This window comes from Hermetia illucens, chromosome 3, assembly GCF_905115235.1.
Source record: "Hermetia illucens chromosome 3, iHerIll2.2.curated.20191125, whole genome shotgun sequence".
Taxonomy (NCBI): domain Eukaryota; kingdom Metazoa; phylum Arthropoda; class Insecta; order Diptera; family Stratiomyidae; genus Hermetia; species Hermetia illucens.
Window position 1 is genome coordinate 29,602,407 of NC_051851.1, and position 21,229 is coordinate 29,623,635.

Consider the following 21,229-nt stretch of genomic DNA (forward strand, 5'->3'; position numbering starts at 1 on the left):
TATTGTCAATTCAGAAATTCAATGGATAGTGGTTATTTAAGGTAATACATATCAGAGAAAAGGGTATTCGTTTTTCTCATGTATTGTAATGAACACCGAATAATCGAGTAATAACTAAATGTATATTTCTTTTTTAGCTACGCCTAATTCTACATTAGAATCTGGTATTTCAACAAATAATCCTGGCAGCAGTAGCGTTTCAGGATCAAATGTGATTAGTGCTGATTCCAGTGTAGCGTCCAGTGTTAGTATCGAAGACGATGAAGAAAGTCCGGCCAAAGTGAAGAAAAAGGATGAAAATCATGTAAGTATCTAGAATGAAATATATTTTTGAAATAAATGAATGCCCAAAAATGATCTATGTCCAAAACATAGATATGTTTTATATTTGTCACACCATAGGGATAAGCCTGTCACTGCACAAGACAATGGTTTTGCCATTCTTCATTTATTCATGGGAAGCTTGGGTTCTCAGCAAGAAAAATTGCGAACTTTTGGCTGCATTCAATAGAATAAGAACAATTTTTTGCCCCCTACATACATGAGGATGGACGTTTGGTTGTGGATAAAATCCGGATCAATAGGTTGCAGTGGGTGGGTCATTTAATCCGAATGGGTGAGGATAATACCGCCCGGAAATTCTATAACGGAATCGGAATAGCGGAATATCTATCTAAGAAGATGAGGCAGACCCTGTCTGAGATGGAACGATGACGTAGGCCACGACGCAAGACACTTTTTAGGGATATTGAATTGGTGGACCTCGGCGCAAAACCAGGGTGTTTGGAAATCCTTACTAAGGTAGGCGAAAATCGGATACCGGTTACACTTGAAGGAAAGATTATAAACAATCTCCAGTAGGCAGAGAGATTGAGGGGTCAGGATTTGGAATGGGAAGGGAAGCTGATTAGAAATGCCTTGGCTGTTTTATTTGGGTGAAGGGACGTATAAGGAATGTAATAGCGGCCAGTGTGAAGACCAACTGCCTTTTTGCCAATGTTGATGTGAATGACCAGGCACTCGGCAACTAGAGATTTGACGTGCGACTGGCAGCTTTCCTGGAATTTCACCGTATGTCTGCTAATAATGGTATCAATGTGCGGGGTTTTGAAAATTTTGAAAAGGGTTGTTTATGTGCTTCGTACCATCGTCGTTTCTAAATATGCCGACTCAATGAGGCAGAATCTCTCCAAATGTCGTCATCAACTAGAAGATGAGCCCAAAAATGATCATTGATCTAATTTCCTACTTGAATCAGAAAATTCGTATTTTCTCTAGTTTAAGTTGGTTGAAGTGAAGAAAGGGATACAACGATTTAATGGCACCGTTTACAAGGCTAAATGCCTTCCTTATTAGGTTGCAACTTGCGTGTCGGGAGCACGCAAGTGCGAATCGCGGTGGCCATGACATCGAAAAACAAATTTTGACAGCTACTTCCAACATGCTGACCTATTGTATGCCAATGGAAGCGATCGGTAGTCTCGAAAGACATCCCGGCTAACCTGGTTAACGACCTATGTGATGGCGACACCACATCGGCTAAGCTAACCATAAAAAGTCAACAGGGAGATAAAGAGATACTATGGTGCTCTGCATATTTCCCCCGCGACGCAGAAGACGTTCCCAGTGGAACGTTCATCAGAGCTATCCAATATGCCAAAAGTAGAGGCATGGGGGTAATAGTAGGATGTGATGTCAACGCTCACCACATATGCTGGGGAAGTTCGAACATCAATGCAAGAGGATCGAGACTACTGGAGTATCTAGTAGGAATCGATTTGCAGATCCTAAATGTGGGTAATGAACCCACTTTCTTCAACGTGGTCAGGCGAGAGGTCATCGACATCACAGTGGCATCTCCTGATATAGCGGCTCTGATCGGAGAGTGGAGAGTATCTAACGATATCACACTCTCGGATCACAGACGCATTGATTTTGTTATGGACATGGATCCACCTCCACCCACTCTATTTCGGAATCCGAGGAAGACAGATTGGGTAATGTATCAAACAGAATTGAGCGCCCGAGTCACGATCCCTGGGAAGCGCATCAAATCCATTACTGGAATTGAGAAGACAACCCAAATGATCACAACTAGCATGAGAGAAGCTTTCGAAGAAAGCTGTCCACTCAAGATGCCAAAGAAGGGTAAAACACCATGGTGGAACTCGAATTTGGCAAAACAGAGGAGAACAATAAGGATGCTCTTTAATTGTGCTCTGAAGGGTGAATCAGGAACTAGCTGGAATCGCTATAAAGAGGCACAGAAGGCTCTAAAGAAGAGCATAAGATCGGCTAAACGATCATCTTGGAGACGCTTTTGCGAAGAGACTAACTTTCTTGAGGCAACCTCAAAGCTGAAGCGGATTCTGGTCAAAGAACGTAGCCAGAAACTGAGTTATTTACGTTTACAGAATGGGAAGTACACAGAAAGCGATGAAGAAACGGCAAATCATTTGCTTGAAGTACACTTCCCAGGCAGCATCCAAAATCTAATCTCGGGGCCAACAGGTGCATACAGCCCTCAACCGAGAGACTGGAATCTGGCATGCAAAGTAGTATCACTGGAGCGAGTGAAATGGGCATTTAAATCGTTCCATAGATACAAGTTTGCAGGTCCGGATGGCATCCTCCCTACGCTAGTAATAGAAGGAATAGATGCCCTGGGTCTACACATTCGGAATATATACCGTGCATGCCTAGCACACGCTTATATTTCAATTAAATGGCGGGATGTGAAGGTGTTGTTCATTCCCAAACCAGGAAAACCCACCTACACAGATGCAAAAATCTTTCGACCGATCAGCCTAACGTCCTTTCTACTAAAAGGACTAGAAAGACTAGTAGATCGGTTCATAAGGGAAACACACATTCCTAAATGGCCACTTCACCATAGGCAACACGCCCACCAGAAAGGCAAATCCACGGAGACAGCACTCCATGAACTTACGGCAAAAATTGGAAAGGCGATGTCCGAAAAAGAATACGCCTTAGGCGCATTCATGGACATCGAAGGTGCCTTCAATTATGCCTCATTCGCGGCAATTTGTGATGCGGCAAGACAGCATGGAATCGAACCGCTGCTAATCAATTGGATCCTTCACATGCTAGAGTGGAGAAAAATCCACATATCGGTCGGCCAGAAGTCTATTGAAGCAGGATGTGTCAGGGGCTGCCCACAGTGAGGGGTTCTCTCTCCACTGTTATGGCTCTTGGTGATGGATACCCTGCTGTAGCTCTTGGAGGACAAAAAAGTCTTCGCGCAAGCATTTGCGGACGGCCTAGCCCTAATAATTACCGGCAAGTTTGCGGACACAGTATGTGACCGCATGAATGCAACTCTGCATGTAGTCCACAGCTGGTGCCTCGGCAATGGACTCATGGTGAACGCTAGGAAGACTGGACTAGTTATGTTCACTAGGAATGTCAGGGGGGGCAGCTATACGCTACCCACCTTAGCAGGGGCGGAAATCCAGCTGGAACAAACAGTCAAGTACTTAGGAGTACATTTCGACTCCAAGTTAACGTGGAAGCATCATATCCAGGAACAATATCAGAAATCCTGCAGATTGCTCTGGTGCTGTAGGAATGCGATAGGTAAGACCTGGGGACTTTCACCTAAACGGATATATTGGATGTATACATCCATAATAAAACCCATTTTGATGTATGCATGCATCATCTGGTGGCCAAGACTGAACTTTGCTAACAACAGGAAGCTGCTAACACAGATTCAGAGACTTGGTTGCCTAAGTATTACTGGAGCAATGAGTACTACGTCGACTGCGGCACTTGAAGCTATCCTAAATTTATCCCCCATTCACTTGGAGGTGAAACGGAAAGCGGCCAATGACGCATATACGCTCGGTACCATTGGGGCGTGGAAAGGCGGCCAATCCAACGGGCATGGGTCTATCTAGAAATTTCTTGAAAAACATCCGGTAGCCCTGATGCCGACCGATCATATGGTTTCCAGATTCGTCTTTGAAAAGACATACACTGTCGTAATCACCGAAGAGAAGAATGGTCGATAAGTGGCCTTGAGTCTTTTCAGATTACAGACCCAATAATCTTCACCGACGGGTCAGTCACGGAGGATGGATTGGGTGCAGGTGGGTTCTCGGAGAATCCGATTATAGAACTGGCCCAACCCCTCGGAAAAATGACGACCATATTCCAGGCGGAGATATATGCCATTTCATTGGCAGCAGAAGAATGTCTGCGACAAAAATGGAGGGGTCGCACCATTCGAATCTGTTCCGACAGCCGGGCGGCATTATCAGCGCTAAATGGCAACAACATATCAAGCCAGTTGGTGTGGAGTTGTCATCAGGTGCTGCTGAAACTTGGCCGACTGAATGAAACATTCCTGATGTGGATGCCGGGGCACTCTAACATCGCCGGTAATGAGGAGGCTGATAGACTGGCTCGCCGAGGGTCTGGATCCACTATGGTGGGGCCAGAACTAGCTCTTGGAATCCGACCATCTACTGTCAAGTCTACTCTGAAGGGTGAAATTGCAAGAATTCACGCAACCGAGTGGAGAAATTTGGACTCTTGTCGGCGAGCGAAAATCCTTGTGAAGGAGCCTAGGGCCACTAGAGCGGAATTTTTATTGTCCCTTAAGAAATGGGACATGAAAACCCTAGTAGGGCTTTTGACGGGACACTGCCCCTAAAACTACCATATGGAAAAGATTGGGGTAGTGGTTTCGGCTGTGTGCAGCCAATGCGAGGAGGAGGAGGAGACATCCCTGCACTTTTTATGCAGCTGCCCGGCATCCTCAGATCTCAGACGAAGACACCTTGTCAAGGTTTTCTTCAATGAAGAATCTGCACACTCTCTGCCTCTTGAGAATGTTCTCAGATTCGCTAAAGCCTGCGAACAACGTAGGCGGGAAGCCATTGAATAGGCAACTTACGGGGATAGTACAATGGGCCTAATAATGGCCTGAGTGCTCGGAGCTGCGGTTCCCCCAGTTAACTAAACTAACTAGTAGAGATTCAGTAGGGAAGCGGGCAGTTGAGTCTGCGGACTAATATTAGGAAAAATAAATATGTTTAAATAATTTAATAAATTTAAATATTATAATATATATACAAGTAATTTTAATTACTTGTGATTCTCTTTCTATTCCCGCGAAAGAGAATCGTTTGACATTTTTGAGGAATGATGCTAATTTCCAGTTGACATATAAGTATACGATAAAACTTGTCCGTGGATCATACCCCTCATCGAGATGTAAACATTGAGCCGCTGGTATATTGGAGGATTTTGTTTGGGTTGTGGTTGAAAGGTTGGGTTGGGTTGGTGCCCCCTGTGAAGAGCAGGAGAAGGGCTAAGGAAAAGGTGAAGAATTGTTAGGTTCCAGTAGGAGTGGTATATGAATAGAATAGCTGATGTTGAAATTTGAGTTAGGCTTACCATTCATCTTGAAAGCGAAGGGTAAGCTTGAAGTAGCGCGAGAGGAAGTGTGGGATACTATTCAGCTGATGAAAAAATGCCCATTGTCAAGCGACAACTTTCCTTATATTGGAAAGGTAGGTCAATGTACGTGCCCATCGATTGATCCTGAGAAATAATTAAAAGGGTGTGTCCAATTATGTAACCAGTTTGGTTAACCAACCTATACGAAGATAGTATTGTATTACAGTATTATAGTATTACAGTGTTCTTTGAGGATTAATTTGATGGTCCACTAGAAGGGGCCTGGGAGAGACAGAGGATAGAGATTGTTCTTTAGCTATTAAGAAGCAAAAGGTTTTCTTTGTATTCTCCATCTCTTTAGACATCTTTAGAGAGGAGATGTGATTCAAGTACCACTACAGCGAGCGTTTAGGTGGGATTAGTCAGAAGGGATAAGTTGTTTGGGGTTTTGTCAAGCGCGGTTATTTTGTTTTGCCCTCACTCTATTTGATACGAAACGGTCTCAAACGTTTTAGGCTTGTCGAAATTAATGGGTAAGATCTAGCTTGTGAGTGGAGTTGCGAGAAGTAGGTGCAAGGAAACCAACTTACACTCTAACTGGAAAGCAAGCATGTTAATGATGTTTTTTTCCTATAGGTCTCTTATTTTCTAACCCCAAACTATCTTTCCGTTGGACTCAATCAAGCTGCTTTTCAGAGCTTTGTTTTCTTATTTTCTTCATTCCTATTCTGGAATTTACCAAACGTGAAAACTTTAGCCCCGAGTCCTTGAACGAGAGATATAAAATAGATATATAGATTTAAAAAAATGGCTCTGCGGAATCCTTTTTCTCAATACTTGGCCTCCCCATTCTGTTTTCCATATCCGTATCGCAACCGTGTCACTTCGAGGTTTGTTCATATCATAATTGTTTCTCCCTATTGATGATTGTGTAAATCTGCTTCGAGGAGCACATATTTACCTTATTCTCTCTCAATGTTCGAAGTTTTCATTTCGTCACTCTATCCTGCTTTTCATGCAGGTGACAGCGAATCCGATATTTCTCCCAGACCTCGTCGCTACAATGTATTTCATTACCTAGGTAGTGGTGGCTTATATTAAATCCACCAAACGGGTGCTTTTGTTAGTATGCACTTTGACTACAAAGGAATCCTTGGTGTCTGGATAACCTTTTTTTCGTCGTTTTGGTGTATTTGTTCCTCTTTTGCTTTCTTTTGAAATAAACAGTCTACCTAGAAATGACACAGTTTATGACATCACTAAAATATCCGGGGTTCTTTGTGGCATTACTGGGACCAATTTTGTCGTTACACATTTTGTTATGAAGTCTCTTATTACCTAAGGATTTAAGCGGCACTTCCAAACCAAGGCGTTTGCCTCATTGTTAGGCTGGTTTATGTCCTGCGTTGGTACGATACTTGACAACATCGTGACTGGCCCAGTGAGTTGGGGCCTAAGAATACACTCAAAGTTTCCCCCGCTTGTCACAAGAGACGACTAAAAGGGATAGAAATTTGTGGGTTAATAGCCTACAAATTATGAAGCTTTACTGCTACCGAAAAGTCAGTAATGTCTTGAATAGGAACTGACCTTACGGCAACGACCTTTGGCGATGAACAACGGACTATGATTGCTTTCTGAAATATCCGCACGCTTCTCGACAACGCTATCAAGGACCCTCAAAATGCTCCCTATTGTACTCTGGAAAGTCAAGCGGTATCAAATGTGAATCCGGTGTCGGGTTGTTTCTGACGGGTACTGCAATGCGTGCTCTTTTGACCTGGGAGCCTGTTCTGACGGTCGATATTAAGAAGCATCAGGATTGTACAGTGCTATGCATCAACAGAGTCTCCGAAAATCAACAACGCAGGTAGTCGGCCACAACCTGAAAGGACCCCCTAAGACTTGGTTGACTTCGGAATCATGGAAGCGGATCGATCGGCAGGGGTTGAAGGCTCTGTTGACCGCAGCGAGTCATAGCGGGCGTGATGCACTAAAACTCTAATACCGAGCGAAACCCCAATAAGTTCAGAGTAGTGTCCGCCGTGACAAAACGGAGTGATGCCGCTAGGGTGGACTGTCTCCCCGCAGAGTTGCTTATCGCTGCGCTTGCAATTACTACATTTTGGAACCGTGCGTTTCGCCTGCTTTTTATCGATGTCGAGGAAGTTTAAAAAGCGTGAACAGGGAGTCTATGTGGCATGTTCTACGCAGGAGGGGCATTCCGGAGAAACTAATAGCTATTATCAAAGCGTCATATTATGAAGCAAAAAGCCACCACTAGAAGAAGAAAACATCCCTATATTTATAGAAAGTATCCCTACATAGAAAGCATAGAAAGCATCCCTAGATTTTTAATAGAAAATGTGATCTGATTTTATCTCCGAAATTAAGGATTCGTTCTTTGATTTATCTGCATTGAAAAACTTTATTCGTATGGAATAACTTTATTAAAGAAATTGTGTTTAATAAAACAAAATTCCATGATTTCTCTCTTTCATTCAGTTCCTTTTCAGTTAGTGATATACAACTGCGCAAACTAACCTTTACCATTTAAAAAGGATAATATTGGCTCTTGCTTGCGTGGCTCATCGGGAATACTCGCTGGTTTATATTAAGTGCAGCCAGAGCTTTGTGGTCCTCTTCATCCAACTGAAAGTCGAATATTGAGATATTTTCCAGAAGCCGATGCTTTTTTGAAGATTTGGGTATTGGTACCACATTGCTTTCCACCTACAAAAATTTCATTGAAAAAGCCTTTCCTTTACTCAACTGCTACGAAATAGTTTATGTAGATATCGCGTATAGCAAACAGTAAGATAAGTCAAAAAATGTATCTTTGTGGACCTTACCAAATATCGTAAAATGACCTGCGCGGAACTTTTGTTATACTTTGCGCCAATGGCTTTCACATTTGCGTTGGTTATAAAATTAGGCACATCCCTTGAAGGGTCGGGACAGCCCAATGGTGAATATCCTGTAACCGCAATGCCCTTATTGACGCAATGTTGTACCAATTGAGTTTGCTGTAGTCCAGGATGGTATTCAATCTTTTGAGAAGAGTAATATTTTGTAAAATTTGCTTTGATTAATATGTTGGATCTAAATTTGCATCCCTCTTAACTTGGGGAAGCACAGAAGCAGAATTATAATAACCTACCTGGTTACAGACTGGTTTAATTTTTGCTGCACTCAGCAAACGATCGATTTGTTTTTCATTGAAATTCGAAACTCCAATGCTTTTAACGAGCCCGAGTGACACCAGATTTTCCATAGCCTTCCACGTGTCAAGGTAGTCGACATTGCTGGTGTAAGAATTACGATTAAAGCATCAGTTATGTACGGAAGAATAATTATTTGATTGATTTCTATACCTCAGTCGAATTTCTCCATTAGCATTGGTTGGAAACATAATTTTGTCACCTTCATATTCGTATCCATACGGCCAATGCATTAAATACAGATCGATGTAGTCTAGACCAAGATTGCCTAGCGATAAGCGACAAGCGTGCTCCACTTTATCAGGATCATGAAAATGGCTCCACAACTATAAAGAAATTATTTCATATTTCGAATGGAAACATAGAATTTAACTAATATGTACCTTTGTAACCACAAATGCGTCTTCACGTTTTATAACACCTTCAGCGATTTTTTCTTTAATAGCCTGTCCTACCTCATCTTCATTTTCGTAGAAAAACGCAGTGTCGAATTGTCTGTAGCCCAAATCAATTGCATCCTTGATAGCTTGTCTGCCATCACCTCCTACGCTCTGTAATAATTTGGGATGTATATAATTCTGCCACTGAGTTGAGATAAAAATTTATTTTTTTGCACAAGACTGAGCTACTCTCCGCGCCCTATTTCACCCTTCACTTTCAAAATTTTTAATAACAAATTTTATGTATTATAATATTTAGACCTTTCATCAGATTTAGTTTATACGATTACAAAATAAACTCAAAACTTACCTTGTAAGTGCCCAATCCAAACCCCGGCATTAGCTCGCCATTATTCAACTTAATTTGTGGAACTTTACTCATTTTCGGCGTTGGAAGCGTGGACGATGTTATCAGTTACAACGAATTAAGTGAACTGTGTGGAGTTTCTTCAGAGTTTGTAGCATCTCATTGTCGAGTTATCAATTGGTTTCATAACAGTTAACAGAGTACTCTTAAGAGTACTTCTTATCTGAGATAACTGAGAATATGAACTCGAATAATTACAAACATTTTATTTTAAAAATGGGTGTTCAGGGTGTATGTCATGCTATCTGTCACGATTGAAGCTCTTATGTGGAACAATAGCTCTGTCCATAGTGGACCTTTATAGAATAGCGGAAGAAATATTGTTGCAGCTCATAAGCAGAAACAGCTATTTGCCTAAGACCCATAATTCTGCTTGAAAGCAAGCAAATGTCATCTGAATAATTGAAGTTTGTGACTCTTGGTCTTCAACCTCCAGAATATTCAGGAATATGGTGCAAGCAGAATCTTAGACTTCAAATTTTCTAAAAAAAATGCTCGATGGAGCACACTACAGATAAACGTTAGTCACTCCTGCCTGGTCAAAATATATATCCTGCATATCCTTGGAATGTTAATGTGATCAATGCAGAAGGTGGATGGACATTAGTTTAATGGTTATGGATTAAATTGTCAAGAGATCCCTGACATAGATGAATTAGTATTTTTTTCGACGACAGGAAGGGAAATACTCCTCCAATTATTGTATTTCATATTGAAGCCTTCTTCCAGGGCGCAACCAGACCTATTTCAAAACGATAGAAGCAGATCTTCTGGCGGAGCTGTAGAAGCCATGCGAAGCATTTCAGCGAATATAGCTGTTTTTCTTTGCTCGTCATCATGGTCAATTTTGCCTTTTTTTGAAGTTTTTGGGGATAGCTCCCTCTTCTTGGTCGTCTCCGGCCACATAGGATAATTTTCTGGCCATCTCAAATCACATTCAGGCATTACAACTGTTCTGCTCCAAGTGCTCTTGGGCGATCCACTCGCCGACCATCTTGGGAGAGTGGATTGCACTGTATGGTGTGGTCAGCAATGCAATTGTTGTCCTTCCTTAATATGTGACTTATCCTCCGCTATTTTCGCCCTTCGATCACATCGCGTACGGATGCCAGCCCTTTGCGCATACCAACTTTGTTTAAAATAGTATCAGGTCGACCAAGTGTTGACGAAGGCTTGGAGCCTTCGAGTGATAGCAGTACAGAAAGAACACCACCACAGAACAGTTTCAACTTGTTCATGGTGTTTAGATAATTGCATTTCCAGATTTTAGATAAAGCAGCGAAAGCGCTGTTAATGTCTGGAGCGGCATCCAGTTCTGTGCCATTGTTGGCAGAAATGACGCTTCTTGGTTATATAAATTGATCGCTGCTCTGCTCATTAACATAAATACGAGAAAAGGTGTCACAGTCTATTGAACTCCTTCATGTCCTCCGCTCTCCTATACCAGCTCTAATTCAAAACTCCGCTATATCGAAAGACTTCGTGCTTGGGGAACAGGTTATTATTGTCACATGTCTCAGTTTCAACTGTCACTTTACAGTCAGTGTCTTATCTGTTATTTGTCATTAATCCAAGGCAACATCCGATATTGTTTATGAGAGGATTATTAAAATAGGGAAGTACAATTCCGCATAGGGGAATCGAATATTTTCTGCAGTTCTACCATTTACTTTCGCTTGGGCCCGGAATGTCTAATGGATATCGCTTGAAGTTTCGTTTAATTTGGAGAACATGAGCACACAAGAGATTCTTCAACTGTTATCCAGAGTCTAAATAATTTAATTTCAAAAAAACAATCCTACACGACAGCTGTAGATCGAATACGAAAAATATATCCTTTTTGAGGTAAATTTAACATTCATTATTGTAAATATGTTGCTTTACAATATAAGATGCTAACTGATTAAGTATACGAGAGCTAATAAAAAAAAATTTCGTGCTTGGCGATTTCGTGGTTTTGTTCGTGATGGAAATGAAAGATTTGGTGAGATTGATCGCGATTGCATTCGACGCCAGGGTCATGCTCATAATTTTCTTTGATTGAATAAGCCTTGTGCGAGAAAGTCAATCGTTAGCGTTACGTTGGAATCTTGCGACATTTCCGTAAAGCTGTGCGAAGGAGGAGGCCAGAGATGCGGGCAAGCAAGAGGGTGCTGCCCCATGACAACATCCCTGTTCATTCCTCCTCAGTACGATGACAGTCGTCCGTCAACCTCCCAATTTACTAGATCTATTTCCAGAGCCATGGATCATGAAAGGGGAAAGGTTTAAAGATGTTGAGGCCATTAATAAAAAATAGCCAGAGAAGCTGAAAAGCATTTCTGAAAAAGATTTCTGGAGGATCTTCATGCAGTAGAAACAGATTCTGTATATTATACATTTCTTTAAAGATTTTGTACAAACCTTTGTTTCTTTGCTTGAGAACAAAATTGGGATACTCAAAAGAAATACGTCCTTTATCAAAATCATCATCATCAACAGTGCAACAACCGGTATCCGGTCCAGACCTGTCTTCATAAGGAACTAAAGACATCCTGGTTTTGCGCCGAGGTTCACCAATTCCATAGCCCTAAAATTTGTCTGGCGTCCTGGCCTACGACATCGTTCCCTCTCAGGTAGGATCTGCATTGTCTTCTTTTTCTGCCATAGATATTGGCCTTATAGACTTCTCGAATCATCCTCATCCATACAGATTAAGTGACCCGACCACCGCAACCTATTGAGCCAGATTTTATCCACAATCAGACGGCTATGATATCGCTCAGAGATTTCGTCGTAATGTCGTTATTGTCCATCCTCCTGTAGGGAGCCAAAAATTCTTCGGAGGATTCTTCTCACTATATGGTGGCAATATCACCATCGAAAAGAATGAGAGAATGAGTTTTCTAATGTGCCTAGCATATTTGTCCATCTTACGGAATTGAAGGCATTCCTGATATCAAGCGTTATGTGGATCACTATCCGTCGAATCGGCGCCTGTGTGCGTCGGTTCGATAAACAGCATATACGATCTCCATAATAGCATCCACTGTGGATCTCCCTGTTCTGAACCCGAACTGCCTTGAGGATAAGTCCCCGGCAACGCGGATCCTTTCAGCGAGTACTTTCCCGGCGGTGTCAAGCATACACAACGGTCGGTATGTAAACCAGGTCTCTTTTACCTTGCTGATCAGCGCGAGTCTGGCAAATCACTGGAAGGTGACTAGGAAAAATGCCTCTCCTTCAAGCAAGCGTTAAACGCCTCAAGCAGCAAATCTGGCTGTTGACAGATCACCAGTTTGTAAACTTCCGTGGCGATGCCATTAGGACCTGAGCCTTCTTGTTTTTCATGGGAAGAATCGCTTCTTCGAGCTCTCTCATTTTGAAAATGGGACAATCCTCGACGCTTTCCACGCTATTGATATCAAATCGTACAGGTTCTGCCAGCCGCGAGCTTTGCTTCTATTTGTCGTCCTGCGGAGTCTCCTTTTTGCTGATATATACTGTGGCTTTTTGACGCATGCCTCCTTGTTGGCATATAAATGTTGTTCCAAACGGCGGAGCTTATGGCACTCCCTCCGTAGATTGGCAATCTCTGCCGTTTAGCAGTACATAAAAGGCTTGTTGCGGCTGGGGCCCCTCCGGGGCATGGAAGCCTCATACGCCGTCGTTATCAGGTTTATCACTGAATTTATGACGGTGTCAGCTGTGACGCTACCACCCTCCGGGGCGCTCTTCAGCGCGGCTCTGCCTGCTCCAAGAGCTTCGAAGAACTTCCTGACGTTCACCCTTGCGACATGGCTGGCATCGAAGGAGATTTGCCACCAGTGAGATTTGAACCGCGACCTTCCGTAGAACAACCTTGTGCTCTAACCACTCAGCATCTGGACCCGGATGCCAGAGATTCCGACGAAAAACTGATATCAGGGATGCTTCCTTCACAGCCTAGGCGCCGAAACGTGGCCGTGGATCCAGTGTTTAAAACTAGGAACCTGGTTCTCCCCGCCGTTTCCAGAATCCGTTTTCCTCTGGAGTCTGGCTGAGGCATGCCCCATGCCCCATGCCCCTCATCATTAAAATCACCGCCTACCAGAATTCGTCCTTCCGTGCCCGAAACGGCGTCCTCCTGATCATCAAGCCGATACCGAAAGTCCTTCATTGCCCCATTCGGCGTCCGGTAAACGCTAAACACCGAATCCAGGCAAACCCATTCCCTGGCTATTGTTCACTGATTAGCACTGGATCAGCATTTACCTCCGCAGCAAACTGTGTTAGCAACTGGTGAGCGAATGCGCTCCGGTGCATGTTAGTTTGTAAAATGCGGTTCGTACCATTCGCCCCTTAGCCCTTTTCCGTACCGCCTTAAAAATTGAACACCGTCCTGAGCCCGCACTTCCACCGTGGCGAGTTTTTGACCTCGAGCATTTACAAAGGTGATACCTACCCGGGCATTGCTTACCTCTGGACATGCACGCTTTATCGCCTCCTCCACTTCGACCTTTTCTAAGAGGCAGTCAAGATCCCGGATTTCTGAAGAGCACAAGGGTTCTAGGCTAGAAGCAAGAGCCTTCTCCCCCAATAACCTCTTGATCCCTCAGAACGTACTCTTATTTTTTTATTTGTTTATTTTATTTAACGGACAACAAACAGATTAAACTCCAATTAATTATTGTCCTCAGGAGGAGGAGAAAGCAAAAATCTTATCTTACGTTTAAAACTACTTAAAGTAGAGAACTTAAAAGGACCAAGCTGTTGTGCGTTGTAATTTCGGCAAAGCCTAGGAATCGGGGAATGAAAGTAGACTTCGAGCTCTGCGAAGGGCACGTTGAAAATGTCTGCGCTACGTGTGTTATTAGATGCAGGACGGCAGGTGAACTCGTTAGCGGCGGAGCAGTCCATCAGACCCGAGGAAAGTTTAAAAAATGTGCGTAGATCCAGATAGGATCCATCCGATGAATCCTATCTACCACTCCTTGAGTCGTTCGTCCGATGCGGTGGCAAGGTGATCTAAGGGTTCTCTGCATGCTCTGCCTGAATAGCAGCTCTTTGGGCCTTAGAGGAGAATAGACTGGGTCGCTCTTATAAAAAGATGTCTCCTGCTAAAGGTAGGCTTACCATTAGTCAAATGAAGGCCGAAACTGTTGTTGCAGCCTTGTCCGTTACTGTTATGATTTGCCCGAAAAAAGCCTATAATCTTGTTGCCGATCGACACTAGAGGCAGGGTGGAAATCATACTTTTAGTCAAAACGAATATTTTTTTTCAGTGCAAGACCATGAGACCATGACTATCCATCCGTTTACCCGTCGTATGAGTATGTCCAATCTGCTTTGGTTCTGTGCAACAATATGTCCGGCAACAACTGTCGCAACATCATGACCATAATAGGCCAGACGTGACACTTCAGGGATTCGAGTCTTTACAGACTATTGTAAGAAGCGTGACAGAGATCTGGCGCTAGGGTATGTCCCTGTGGCACCCCAGCGTGATTTCTATCCTCCTCCGACTCTTCAGCGTCCCATTGAGTACGAAGCGGCCTCTTAGAGAGATATGCTAATTGAAAGGGGGCTTACTCTCACTATTTGTGGTCCACGGAACCCTCTGTTTTGGACTAGACCTCATTCTTTAAAAGGAGACGACGTGCGGCTTCGTTCAGGTCATAGGGAACTCATCAGACGCTGTGAACATTTAAAAAGTCGTACAATCTTGCAAAAGCCTAACAGCCACAGCTGTAGGACAGTTACAGAATATTTTAATTTACGATTTATTGTCCTTTAGAATAACAAAAAGTATTTATACATCCTTCGTCTTCTATTCCAGGTGATTAAGAAAGAAGCCGTGTCAACTTCATCGAAACAGCCAGTTTTCAACAACTACGAGATCTACAGACGCGACTCAGAGCCTTCGCACGTCATTCCCACAGCAGCGCCTGGCGCATTAGGTGCAAATCCCCACCCTGCTCAGTTTCCAGTGCCGTTGCAACCGTCACAACCACCGATTAAATCTAACTCGCATAATATGACGAAAAATCGTTTTCAATCAGCGGCAAATAGTGTCCAAGAAGGATATTTTCCCAGCTATTACCAGCAGCAAAAGCAACAACAGGACTTCTACGGCAGCAAGTACGACGGGGAATTTGGCTCGCACCAACAGAAAATTATTCCACCCCCGCAGCCCCATGTGGCGAACGAATTTATTCCGCAAAAGCCGGATTTCCCGCACCAGAGTCACATGAGGCCAGACTTCAATTCAAAATCACACGATTTCCATATGAAATCGCACCAAGGCTACCACCAGAATTCCGCTACGTACTATAATCACATGCAGGAGTCCAGTTGTGGACCTATTCAGTACCCGAACCAATTCTACCACAACGAGTATGAACCGGGTCACATTAACTCCTCCACGGGCTCATCGACCGGAAGTTACTACGACCCAAAGTCGCAAACCAGCTACTACGATGGGTTGAGTTACCACCAGGCTGCGCCGGGACCGAACGCTGGTGGTGGTCCGGAATATACCGATTCGTACATGGCGCCATCTGCGAACGTGCCTGTGGACAGTTGTGAGTCGTACTTCAATCCATACTATGATAGCCAGCACGCAAACCAGATTCCGGTTCACGGCCCACATCCGGGTGTGCATCAACAGCAAATACACAATCCCGGATTCGTTAATGGGGCTGGTGCTGGTCAAAACTACAGTGGAAGCTTGAACCCGAACGGAAACATGAATGGAATGGAGAATTCGAACAGTTCGTCGGATTTCAACTTTTTGAGTAATTTAGCGAATGACTTTGCACCTGAGTATTATCAGTTGAGTTAGTTACAGTTTTAAGGGTGACGCATTGTGTCCTGTTGTTGAAGCACGTGTTGGAGTAATTGATACGATATTGTAATACAGTAATAGTAATAATTCCCTCTACCGAATAGACGTCCTGTAAATGTTACAAATATCGACTTGTATGTAGGTGCGCGCACTTTTCAGCGATTCTTTTGTTTGTTTTTTTGTTGGAAAATCCAGCTTACATATTTAAAAGTACTAAATAATGTGCTCTCATTGTCCCATCTATCAGGTCCATTCAATCTTTGTTGATCAAATTATAAAAGCTTCTGTAGGCTGGTATCTATCTACGCTAACCGGAAAGATATTCTCAAATTAAAACTAAATTGCAATAGAAAGTGCATTATGGTTTCCAGCCCCTTTTGGTATTTCGACTTCCGTTTTCTTAGTTTTTAGCACATGAAATTTCGCAGCAAGAATGGAGCCTTGAATACTTTGCCATAGTAAAGAGCAGGTTGATATGAGAAGATTTCACTGTAAAGCAAAAAAGATATTCCTTAAGCCCTCGGTGGGATCACTGTCTTATTAAGTGTAAGCGAAATGTAAAAAATTAATTACTTAAGAGCAATTAACAGCTAAAGTATTTGCTAGGACGTAGTAGACTTAAGAACTAGAAATACGGAAACATTTGATGAAAGTAGGAGGTTCGTGTAGGACGTATGAAATAGGAATTAATTATGACGATAATGTTTAATCACAAGAATTACTTGGAATATTGTAAATACTTTAATAAAAACTTCTAAGCTAATGAAACTTGCGCTTTACGATTTCTCTTTTATTTCGGGAAAATGCATATCACATGTTTACTAACTTGTGTTTAATGTCGATCATGGCTGACAAAGGTAACTGTCTGAAGCTCCCCTCGGGCATAATTTTACCGTTGTGGGGTTGCCCGTATTAGTATGTTACTACATTAAGTGATTGCTCCCTAGTAGACAACTCGACTACTTTGCGCATCTCATGTTTCCGAGCAAGGAGGCTCAGTAGAAAACCCGGTGGCGATTGTCAAGGGGAGGAACAGAGGCAACTGCGTGGCCGAATAAAAGAAGCCATTCGGAGGAGCAAAAAGAACTGCTACAAACCGCTGTGCGACCATGCTGACATAAACCCTTGGGGCGAGGCCCGCAGGATAATCAAAAGGCTGCGGAAATCACCCCAGGTGACCTGTCCGTGCCTCCTGGAACAAATTGTTACAACTCTGTTCCCCCACCACGAAAATAAGGGAAGGCAAACGGTTGTCTAGCTAAATGGAGGCATAATGCCTCCAATAATTGTAGAGTAGCTGCGGGAAATATGTGGTAGGATGGGTGATAATAAGGTCCCAGTTTTGGTTGGCATCCCAAACCGATTTTTGAAATTCGCAGTGAAGGTCCGACATTTTCGTTAACACCTTCGAGGCGTGCCTAAAAAAGGAATATTTCCTGTTCAGTAGAAAAAGCAAAAGTTGGTGTTGCTTCCGAAACCTGGCAGCCATCTGGAAACCCAACATCGTATTGTCCTGTCTGCCTGCTGAATACAATTGGGAAGATGATGGAGAGAATTATCTACAACAGATTCCTACCTATCGTCGAAGTCAGCAATGGTTTGTCGGAACGCCAGTTTGGTTTCCGACGTGTCCATTCTACAGTGTACGCAATTAGCATGGTAGCAAAACTGGCAACTCGCCCAATTGGAACAGGTTTAAAGGGCGTTGGCTGACTTCAGTGTCCCCAGGTATTTAGCGAGTTTGGTGGAAAACTACCTCTCAGAGAGGATTCTCTGTTAAGAGGAGGATGAGGGCCCCAAAGAGTACATTGTTACAGCCGGGGTACCACAGGGATCGGTACTTGGTCTCCTATTGTGAAATATCATGTATAATGGGGTGCTTGCTCTTCCCGTCGCAGAGAGGATTACGATTGTCGGCTTTGCTGATGATCTAGCTCTGTGTTACAGCAAAATACCCAGATGTTGAGGTCTACGCTACGGAAACCGTAAGGGAAATGAATTCCTGACTAGAAAGAGCTGGGCTGACCTTGGCAAATGCCAAAACGGAAGCGGTCTTAATAACCAACCGCAGGAGAAATGACACTGAAAGTGCAAGTCGGTGGACATACAGTTGTATCAAAGCCGGCTATAAAATTAAATGGAGGTGATAACTGATACCAAATTGGGCTGTAGGGGACACTTGCCAAAAGGCATCCAGTGCTACCGGGGCACTTGTAAAAATGTGGCCGAATATTGGTGGGCCGAAACATTGCCGGAGGTTGCTTCTAGCTGGAGTGTGGTGCGATCCATCCTGCTTTACTCGTCATCTGTGTGGGCAGAGGCGTTTGCAAACTCTCAGAGACGGAAGCAAGTGAACGCGGTTTACCGGCTGATGGCTTTGAGGGTTTACACTGCTTTTAGAACCACATCAGATAAGGCAGTATTTGTGGTGGCAGGCATGATTCCTGTCGACATTCTGGCGAAATGAGTGTGCTGTACCATGCAAGACGTATGGAAGGGCACACAAAGCATAGAAATGGGGCAAGGTCAGAGTCGCATGATTTCTGGCAACGCCGATAGGACGAGTCTACGAAGGGACGCAAGGCTTATTCTCAATATTAGAATGTGGCTTGAGGGGAAACATGGGGAGATCAACTACCACATTACCCAGTTCTTCACGGAACACGGTGGTTGCTACAAGTAGTATCTGCACCGCTTTAGGTTGGATGATTCTCCGAATTTTCCTAGATGCGGTGGCATCCCGGAGGATCCAGAGCATGTGATGTTTCACTGGCCAAGATTTGCAATGGAGACGAGGAACTTAAACCAAGTGTTGGGCAGGAACGTGCCCGGAGAACTTAGTTATTGAGATGCTGAGGTCCGAAGAGAACTGACTTACGGTTGGGTCCACAATCGTGTAAATACAGGAGGAGCTGCTGAAGGAGGAAAGCCGAAAGGAAGAGTAGGACGAGTTAATAATGGCAAATCTACCCCACGAAGTAATAGAAGTAATACCTAAATGGTGGCTCCGCAGGGCTGGAGAGACCGGAGGTGCTTTGTTTAGTGGGTGTGCATCCCACATGCGCCCGCTGTAGCTCCGGCGTTTGCGCGACGGAGTTGGGCCGGTCTTCCTAAAATTTACCATCTCCGTGAACAAATAAAAAAAACATTAAGAGTGTCCAAACGGAATCTTAGGATATTAACTCTTCAAGTGGTAAGGTGTTATGGAGTTTGAATCCAGTCGTGACTGGGAGCAATCTGGTCACGGCCGAAGCTTACATTTTCGAAGTCTCACCAAATTCAAGGTTCACAATAGACAAATCTATGCTGGGCCTGGTCTCTACTTCAATGCAGTACCAAGTATATAAAAGTCCAGAGAAATTAGACGCAAGAAAATGGTACTGGCACGATTGAGAATAAAATTTAAAAATTTGAAAAAAAAATAATGAATGAAAACTCTTATGAGGTGCCGAAGTAGCGAGAGAGACGAAACGCGCTCGTGTCGAAATATGCGGCTTCAAAAAGTGGCACGTTGAAACGACATGAACGCCTGTTCGGAGGTGAACGTGAACCTGTGGAGGAGCACTTATAGAATTGTGATGGGACGACTAACAGGCACACAAATCACGTGCCCTACTCTCTTGTTGAAACTTATCAGGCGCTATTCCGTCATCTTTCTTGCTGGGGCTCTGGTATCGTTGGGAGATTTCGAAATATGATGGCAATTCCTATAGCAACTAGAGACGATCCCAGTAGTACGGAGATCCAACAGGGCTTATGCACAGCAAGGTACTCTTTCTTCCAGTTTCGGAGGAGAACTCCCGTGGTCTCCTCCGTTGCGCCGATGACATAGCATTGGTTGCAGTTGCAAAACGTTTAGAAGGTGCTGAGTCATAGTCATGTGTGGAACAATCAGCGCTGTCAAGGGTTGACTAGAAAGTTCTGGACTGACAATATCGGAGGCAAATACCGGAGGAATTCTCAATAACCAAACGCCGTTAAAGAAGTTACGCCTGCATTAAAATTCGGAATAATACCATCATTTCGAAGCCGACCATCAAATATTTGGGAGTGATAATAGATACGAAGCTGAGGTATAAGCACAAAGTCCTCTTGGCTTTCGGCAAAGTATCCACGGAAAGTAGGGCTCTGTCAAAGATGGCTTTGCTCCGTTCAGCCCCAGTTTGAGGAAAGTCATTGTGGATCTCATTTGATGCTTTTAAACTGAGTGCAGTCTACAGAAGGCCATCCCAAAGGGTGTGCTCTGTCTTCTGCACTCTCTCTGATGATGCAGCATTTGTAATTTTGGGAGTTTTGCCATTTTACTAGATGATATGCCCAACATATTGAATATGAAGTCTATATCTCCTTCATTGCAGGCAAAGAACGCCGATAGGAAGACTAGTAAACAGATGCCAGAAGCATTTGGAAAGCAGCTTGGGAGAGAGTCGGTGGATATAGGAACTGATCCCTTCCAAAAAAGAGTGACGAGTCAGACCAATTATAATCTCACCAAGTTTCTCACAGGGCATGTAGGATATCGCCGCCTCACTTCATTGTCCAAGCCGATGGAGTCTCAGAAGACCCAGAGCACGTGTACTCCCACTATCAAAAATTTGTAGAAGGAAGGAGGAACTTAGAGGGAACTCTAGGAGAGGTGCTAGTATCAGAAAATCTGGCGCGGAGAATGCTAGCAAGTCAGAAAGATTGGGATGCGATTAACTCCATGATTGGATCAATCCAGAGTTAACTGTCAAAGTCAGAGAATACCAAGAAATCGCACTTGTGGACGCCGCGTAGAGACGCAAAGATACAAAGCTAGTGTGAGTTAACCCACCCTTTGATTTAATACTTTATTTCCCGACATAATTTCGATTTGTTTTCATTATCCATGGTTTAAGGGTTTGCATTTAATGTCTGCCAGTCGGTCTGCCTGTCACACGCACTTTGCTAAGAAGTCTCTTGACTTGAAATTTTGTAGAAAGGTTGA

At 43.6% G+C, this 21,229-nt stretch overlaps 2 protein-coding genes across 4 annotated transcripts in view; one reads left to right on the plus strand and one right to left on the minus strand.

The window, feature by feature from the left end:
* Positions 1–17,009, plus strand: part of LOC119652610 (homeotic protein proboscipedia) — a 161,229-nt gene extending 144,220 nt beyond the window's left edge. For all 3 annotated transcript variants that reach the window (XM_038056845.1, XM_038056847.1, XM_038056846.1), the window contains exons 7-8: positions 138–304; positions 15,253–17,009. In XM_038056845.1, coding sequence (XP_037912773.1) covers positions 138–304; positions 15,253–16,257 — 1,172 coding nt within the window. In that variant the 3' untranslated portion in view covers positions 16,258–17,009. The remainder of the gene's footprint in view (positions 1–137; positions 305–15,252) is intronic.
* LOC119652612 (aldo-keto reductase family 1 member B1-like) lies at positions 7,877–9,473 on the minus strand. Its single transcript, XM_038056849.1, has 6 exons — positions 9,399–9,473; positions 9,032–9,199; positions 8,802–8,974; positions 8,588–8,732; positions 8,280–8,477; positions 7,877–8,160 (listed from the first exon to the last, which is right to left on the minus strand). Exons 1-6 carry the CDS (start codon positions 9,468–9,470, stop codon positions 7,981–7,983), a joined length of 936 nt encoding a protein of 311 aa, XP_037912777.1. The 5' UTR covers positions 9,471–9,473; the 3' UTR covers positions 7,877–7,980.
* Positions 17,010–21,229: the final 4,220 nt, after the last annotated feature.

What these genes read in the sequence shown, in the direction of transcription:
- LOC119652612 (XM_038056849.1), bottom strand. Translation starts at nt 9,470, where the DNA reads ATGAGTAAAGTTCCACAAATTAAGTTGAATAATGGCGAGCTAATGCCG. An exon ending in ACGCATTTGTGGTTACAAAG is followed by an intron (nt 8,975 to 9,031) that starts GTACATATTAGT and finishes ATTTCTTTATAG; the next exon opens with TTGTGGAGCCATTTTCATGA. An exon ending in TTAAACCAGTCTGTAACCAG is followed by an intron (nt 8,478 to 8,587) that starts GTAGGTTATTAT and finishes TCTTCTCAAAAG; the next exon opens with ATTGAATACCATCCTGGACT.